The 7,815-nt window shown below is 42.8% G+C and overlaps 1 protein-coding gene across 1 annotated transcript; it reads right to left on the bottom strand.

The window, feature by feature from the left end:
- Positions 1-231: 231 nt before the first annotated feature.
- On the bottom strand, positions 232-7,237 carry LOC145395463 (tyrosine-protein kinase Dnt-like). Its single transcript, XM_080269065.1, has 8 exons — positions 7,062-7,237; positions 5,832-6,097; positions 5,488-5,615; positions 4,955-5,045; positions 4,528-4,726; positions 1,574-1,708; positions 845-1,004; positions 232-480 (listed from the first exon to the last, which is right to left on the bottom strand). The coding sequence occupies exons 1-8, from the start codon at positions 7,235-7,237 to the stop codon at positions 232-234; spliced, it is 1,404 nt and encodes a 467-aa protein (XP_080125191.1).
- Positions 7,238-7,815: the final 578 nt, after the last annotated feature.

Genomic DNA, 7,815 nt, shown 5'->3' with positions numbered 1-7,815 from the left:
TCAAATGAAAACAGTTTCCATAATCTGGAGAAGGATAAGTGTCAGTGCAAATATTATGCTGCTTTTTTTCATACTGTGTTATATATCTGCTGGGTCATCATATGTGATTGATTTTGTTATACTTGACCTCCATCTCCTGGTCTCAGATGAACGTGTGTAGGTGTCTGTGGAAGGCAGCGAGGCACTCAAGGATGAGGTTGGCGTGGGGTAGGTGGTCCTTGTAGGTGTATCTCAGATGAACATGTGTAGGTGTTTGTGGAAGGCAGCTAGGTAGTCAAGGATGAGGTTGGCGTGGGGTCGGTGGTGGGGGTGTACGGCCCAGCAGAAGGCCATCACTTCGTACAGGTGGTCGGGGCAGCTGACGGGTTGGGCCAGCCTGTAGCCGTGACGCAGGTACTCGGCCATCTCACACCACGACACCTCCACGTACGGCTGCTGTGCCAGGGTCGTCAGTTCCCACACCAGCACACCGTACGACCACTGACACACGCACAAACACCACCAGGTTAGTATTTGTGGAGCAGAAGATATGGTTTAATTTTAGGTTGAGAAGTGGCCCATAATGATGATGGTGGTGAACTACACTGTTTTACGGTATATATATTGTTGTTGTAGGACCACTGACACTGACACAATGACAAGTTAGTATTCTGGAGGGGATTTGTTTGTGAGAAAATAGGGCAGGATGATGATGATCATGATGATGATGATGATGATGATGATGATGATAAGGATGAGGATGAGGTTAAGCAATGGAGTTCAAAATACATCACAGAGAAGATTTTCAAGAAGCTCCCAGCCCAACACGAACACGTCCCAATGAGAGAAACATTAAGTCACTCACCACATCACTGGCGGTGGACACAAGCCTCTCAGTGATAGCCTCCAGTGCCATCCACTTAATCGGTCGCGCCACATCGCCGTCCATGGATTCATAGTCGCCGGGGAAGAGGTCTCGAGACAGTGCCGCGTCCGTGAGTCGAAGCTCCAGGTTGTCACTGACTCTGTTGTGCAGGAGTTGATTTGGAAAGATGGGCAACTATTCTCTCTCTCTCTCTCTCTCTCTCTCTCTCTCTCTCTCTATGTATATATATATATATATATATATATATATATATATATATATATATATATATATATATATATATATATATTTTTTTTTTTTTTTTTTTTTTTTTTTTTTTTTTTGAGCCGAAGGTGCACTTGACAGGTTGATGTTTGGCTGAATGCAATGTTACTTCATAATCTCTTTACTCGTTAGCTTAGTAATTGACAACATATATCTGAGTGGGAAATTTGGGTTAGTAAATGTTATTCGGACATGGTGCATTCAGCCAATCACCAACCTGTCGAGTGCATCTTCGCCTCAATTGAAAAAAAAAATGAGTATGGATTTTGACTGCATACAACTGAGGTAATACGAAGCTGTTCTCCACTCTGTTAGGCAAGTGTTGGACTAGGAATAGTTATGGTTATCTTCAAATAAAATTAGAGTATAGTATTAGGAAGCCATCATCAGTTTCGGGTAGGTATGATGAGTGTCAATGTTAGAAAATATATATGAAGGACTTACACACAGTTCCTGGCGGCGATGTCCCCATGTACAACACTGGCTGTGTGTAAGAAGCCGAGGCCATGAGCTGCCTGCAACGCCAAGTCCACCACCTCTGTCGCCCTCAGGTGACCCTCTCGCTGCTCCTGTAGGTACCTGCACACAGACAAGGTTGTTGGTTAATTAACATAGATTTGTGCCTGTCGATTGAATACTGGGTTACTAAGGCAGATAAGAAAGAGTTTAAGATCTGAAGAGGGATGATTTTATGACTTTATTCTTCTTTCCTGGTCAGAGATGTTCGACACAGTTTTGATGGTGTCACTGGGTGGAATTCTCGTGCGGTTAAGAATCTTACCAACACCACTTCCTTAACAGTTTATTTCTGATCCTGCTCCATTCCTATATTCTTCTGTGTTGTTCATGCAATCTATGTCGATATTAAACAGATATAAGAAACAAAAAATAGGGTATTAATGAGTAGTTTGGAAAATAAATCGTTCAGGAAGAGGTGTCCGGGAGCCTCCTTACTCAACGGGAATATTGGCCATTGTCACATAATCACTCTCAGGTGTTGCCAGCCAGCACTGAATCATGGTTCCCACTCAACAGCATGATGGGGCAAATGGGGCAACAAAGTGTGACTTAAATCGACTAATAACTTATAAGAAAATTTCCAGGCTGAATAAAATAAGTTAGCGGCGGCAAGATAAAATGTCATTGTGTTGAAAGAATTACGGTATTGGCCGTTATTAAAGTACTGATATGTAGCGGGAAAAGGTGTTACTGTGTGCAGTTGTGGTGGTGCAAAGGGATTCACAGTTAGTTATAGAAGAGCTTGCCTTTTTTTTTTTTTTTTTACTGTAACCGTAAATACCATATATTCCCGGTGACCCAAAAGGATGGGGCAGGTTTTTTTCGGTCTACCTCTCGCAACCCTAGTCCCGACATTCACACTTCTCATCTTCCACACAAAATTGGCATCCTCCGTCCTCTCAACAAGTCCAAACCATCTCAGTCAACCCCGCCTCATCACATCACCAATATGCTCCAATCCAATCCGCTTTCTCATACCTTCATTCGTATTCCTACCCCGTACCCCCAAGCGTCGCATTCAAGGACTCATTTCACATCCATCTAATTATTATCATTTCTGTACGTTTGAGCTTACGAATATCCTCTTCCTTTACTGCCCAAGTCTCACTACCATACAGCATTACACTCCTAACACATGCTACATACAAAGATCCCTCAGCACGGAGGGAGAGCCCTCTCAATGTCAGGAGAGGCAACAGCGGTTCATTGCTTTAATCAAGGTATTCACAACATCTGATATTTCTTACTTACTGAAGTTGACTGGTTCTTCAGAAGGTTCCTACCCTTTTCCAGCAATCACAAGGGGGTTATTCATGAGCTGAGCCGAATATTTAGAATACTGAAGGCATTCAAATATTGTATCTGCTGTACTGTACATCTAACTTCCCTGCCACTTTAAAATTCTTGTGTTTATAGCTGATAATTTATGTTTTATCGTCCAGTGCTTCTACCGATTGTATAACACATTTTATTTATTTTGAAATATTATAATATTCAGGGGAATAATCTTCATCAGATTGGAATATCCTCACGACCATCATTTTAGAACCACTAATTTGTAATGAAGCAGTAGGTTTGGTATCACTCTCTTGTTCGAATGCCTGGACTCAAGCCAGCTTCTGTTAATACTCGCTTTGTGTGTGTGGCTTGTCACATGGTCACTGATCCCAGGCATGATAAGTTACTAACCATATATCATTCAAGTCGCCTTTCACTTTCCTAATACATTTATTTATGATATTACCCTAATGATATTTTTTGGAACTGTGATAATTTGTTCAAATGAAAATTATTTGGATGATCATTTTCAGTGTATTATGTAATATGTGTGTAGACAGCAGTAAGTAGAATGTTAGTTACAGCCATTTTGTGTATGCAGCCAACATCTACTAGTTCATGCTAATTTGCTTTTTTTGTGTGTCTCCAGCTAAGAGGGGACCACTTTACCATGAAGACTCTCGTGTTTACAAAGATTTACAATTTAACGATTTCAGAGCTACATTTAAAGATATATACATCCTTGTAGTAACATACTTAAGGGATCCTTCTGATGTCTTGCTAAAACTGCTGCAATTTCAGTTTGCATTATAATTATCCGTCCTCGCCCCGGATAGGCTCGGGGACGGGTATTGTTTTCACTCGGTTTGTCTGTTTGTTCGTTTGTCTGTCTGTCTGTTAACAACTTTACGCGAAAATTACGGGTGCCATTTTGACTAAAATTACAGGGATGATGGTCTATGACCTTCTGATCATCTTACATTTGGGGCCACACTGGGCCAAGGCCATGGCTGTAGGACCAAAAAAATTAAGAATATAAAAAGAAAAAATAGTTCTTTCGCCATACTTTCTTTCAAATTCGTCATATCGACTTGAAACCAAAACCTAAATGTGCATCTTTCAAATCTGCATCCTATAACATGCCTCATTACATTAGGGGGGTCACCCCCAGTTAGCGGTAGGGAGGTCAATGTCAGGTGGGTCAGGCACAAAATTTCAAATGGGCATAAAATTGTCAATTTTCACCCGATTTACTCCAAATTAGATATGTGACATTGTTGACTAGATATCCTGTTGTGTTTATACGTCAGCACTAAAATGACTGCCGGGGACGGGTTTGCTGTGTCTTGGCACCGCTTCGTGTTGTTTTTGTTTGTCGCGATTTTTAACACCTTTCGAAGTGTTCTAGTATGGCACCTCACTACGAAACTTTCCCATCATGTAGGATATGGGACTTTACATTGGTGTTGTGCCTGTTGTCTTCATCCTCAGTGAAATGTTGTGTTTCATCCGATAACATTTTTTTCTAATGCAATGGAGACAAACTTCATCCTTTTACGAAGAAACATCGAAAATATGAGAAATAAAGAGATGATACTCACTGTTTGAGGTTGTGGTGCTGGTGGTGGCGGGGATAGATGAGGAAGGGAGACGAGTTTTGAGCCAAGGAGACGCCAAGCACAGTGAGGACGTTCCTGTGGTGGAGGTTGAGGAGGTGTGTGCCTTCCCTGTACAGCGCCACCACCTCCTCACGCGGGGCGCCATCCTTCACCGTCTTTATCACCACCTCCTGATCTGGCTCTGGGGAAGTTGTAGAGACAGGATTTTCACCAATTGATGCAGCAAAGGTCTCAGTAGCAGCAAACTGGTTTCCCTAAGCCATTACTGCAGTCATATTTCTTCAGCTAAATATTCGCATTTTGGGAATTGTTTAGTATTTGATATTAGTGTCTTAGGATATAAAGTACAGTATAAATAAGCAGACATATTCACAGTTCAGGCTACAGAGAGGTTGTGATTATATTGTACCTGGACACTCACGCTGGATCCAGCCCCTCAACACTTGCCCATAGGATCCCTCTTGTACCACAGCGGTGAGACGAACCCTTTGTCGCTCCACCTGTCCACACCAGAGATGGGTCAGCTTTGCAAAACGGTGAATAATTTTGGTTCCTGTTCTGCACTTTGTGTTTTCTCTTTCTAGTCCATCAGTTTATTATATATATATAATTTTAAGAATACAATGTCATTACCAGTTTATTAATTCTAGGGTAATATGTGGGGAACTCGAACAAGGAAATGAGAAATGGTGTTCAAGAGCTGGGAGATAGAACACGTGGAATTTCTGTGGGCAGCCCATCACACATAAGGCAGTCGGACTGGCGATGCACAAAGACACTTGTTCTTATAATCTAGTGTAAACTGAGAGAGGAGCAAATTTAGGTACACATGGGAAAATATGGATCAAAATTTGTAGATAAGCTACTGTATTCAGTGTGTCAGCAGGCTGACTGATTATTCTGCTTACAGTTGCCCATCCTCCCGTGTTTTCATCTACTCACCTCCATCTGGTGGAATCTCCCTTGCATCTCAGCCGTGATGGGGTCTACGATCACCTCTGACCTGCCGTGGGAGCCAGATGACTGACACGTGTCTCTGCATCCACTGTCTCTGCTGACTTCACTAACGCCTGTACTGTGTCTGTCTTCATTGAGGCCACATATGTTCCTATAGCCTCTGTCTTTGCTGACATCACTAACGCCTCTACTGTCTCTGTCTTCACCTAGGCCACACACTTTCCTGCAGCCTTTGTCTGTACTGGCTTCACTCATACCCCAGCTGTCTCTGTCTTTACTGACATCCTTTACATCTCTGTAGCCTTTGTCTCGCTTCATATCTAACGTACTCCTGCGGCCACTGTCCTTACTAACACCAAACACGTCCCGTCCGTCACCCTTCCCGCTGCATGGTGTGAGGGACAGGCTGGCAGTGACGTGGTTGTGGGTGTGAGTGTGGGGGAGGGTCAGTGTTCCTGGGATGTGTGGGGTGATGGGGGTGGGGAGCTTTCTGAGGGAGGCGTAGCAGTTGCTGGTGATGGAGGCAGGGAGGGTGTAAGTAGAGTCGTACACCACTGTCTTGCCATTCCTGGGCTTCGTCATCACATCCTTCACTCTGAAATCAAGTACAAATCTAGTTAATAATATGAGCGGATGACATTACCATTTTTTTACTCTACTTTGGCCTAAAAAAAAATCATCTTTATACTGTAAGTTGATTACTGAGTTTTAGCAAGAAATAACATTAGAATATACAGTTAGTCACGAAGAAATGCTATAGAAAGGATGCACAGTCGCAGCAGTCTCTCTCTGCCACCAAGCTATGTCAAATAAGCTGCAAAGGACGAAAATTTGGGCCAAGTTAAGGAAAAGTATAGATGTTTTGATTTGAGGAATAAGTGCCAGGCTTAAGGGAGGGATGGAATAACCCACAGACTAATAATTTCCTGTACCTTTGGCGGAAGATGTCATGTATCTGGGAAGACACGTGTTTACCTTCTCGCCACCCAGTCCTCTCTACTATCAGTCAGTCCACCTATTTTTTATCCCTCATCGAATTTATGCAAGAAATCTGATTCAAACCTCTCTGAAATAGGCAATACACCCATTATAAAACTATATATCTCCTTGTCTCGCCCCACTACCCGACATCGCAATCCATTCTTACCACTACTCTCTGCTCACCCCACCTGTTCTAATGTGCTGACTGTCTTAAAAAATGACTCCCGTGGTTACCAGATGGACAAAATCATCCATCTACACAGGGTATACTTCCCTCATTGTGCCCCACCATTTGCCACCATCCCATCCATCCCATATAGTAATTTCCCTTATCTCATCCACGCCTGTGAAACGACATCTTGACAACTACTTACACACACACACACACACACACACACACACACACACACACACACACACACACACACACACACACACACACACACACACACACACACACACTATGGTAAGGTGATGAGGATGGGAAAACATTGCAGATTTTTGCACAGTGGTCTTTGCTGTCGTATATCCAGGAACAGTTTTTTTTACACAAATCAACAAACACATTAGCCACTTACTCAAGCGTTTTGTGGGCTGTGGTTGTCTTGTGCCTTCTCCTCCTGATGTATACAACGATGCCAATCACTGTGAGGACAAGTGTAAGGCCGGCCAGGACAGGAACCACATAACACCCCACCACCTGCCACCACCCTCCACCTCCCTCACCAGAAGGACTCACGTGAGGAGAGTACATTTCAGCTGATTGACCTGACACATGGAAAGGGAATTCATATAACGTTTAGTAATGAAATCCTCACTTTTTCTGCGAACTTTTAAATGACCTTCTTCTGAAAAAAACGGAAAAATTAGTTTCTATGGTTATCTTGCCTATTTCCTTTGATTCTTGAAGGACACTCTGATGTAAAACTAAATACACATACCATTCCATCCACAACACAGATCCTTACTGGGTGTACAGGCCTATCCCAGCCTTACCCTACCACCCACCACCAATATAGCACGTCCCTCCCTTTACTTTGCAGATATCCAACTTTTTTCTGCTCGCTTTTATCAGTATTCGAGCAAGAACTAGTATCTCTTCAAGGAGAACAGTGTCCCTCATGCAAAGCCCTATTTTCACAGGGTGTATTTCGCTGCCAGCTCTTCCCAGTCTGTCTCACCTACTCATTTCTCACAACCCAAACCATTTTTCCTTCCCCACCAAATGCTCAGTTCCGTAGTTAACATTAAAATACTCAGTGATTCAAGAACTGACATCAGAGCAATCTATATGCGTTGATGTATTATTTGATGGCCATAGTGAGTTACACA

This window comes from Coenobita brevimanus, chromosome 31 (genome assembly GCF_032717465.1).
Source record: "Coenobita brevimanus isolate Jiangsu-jjx chromosome 31, ASM3271746v2, whole genome shotgun sequence".
NCBI lineage: Eukaryota > Metazoa > Arthropoda > Malacostraca > Decapoda > Coenobitidae > Coenobita > Coenobita brevimanus.
Note: the sequence above shows the minus strand (reverse complement) of the source record. Positions and strands in the feature narration are given on the sequence as shown.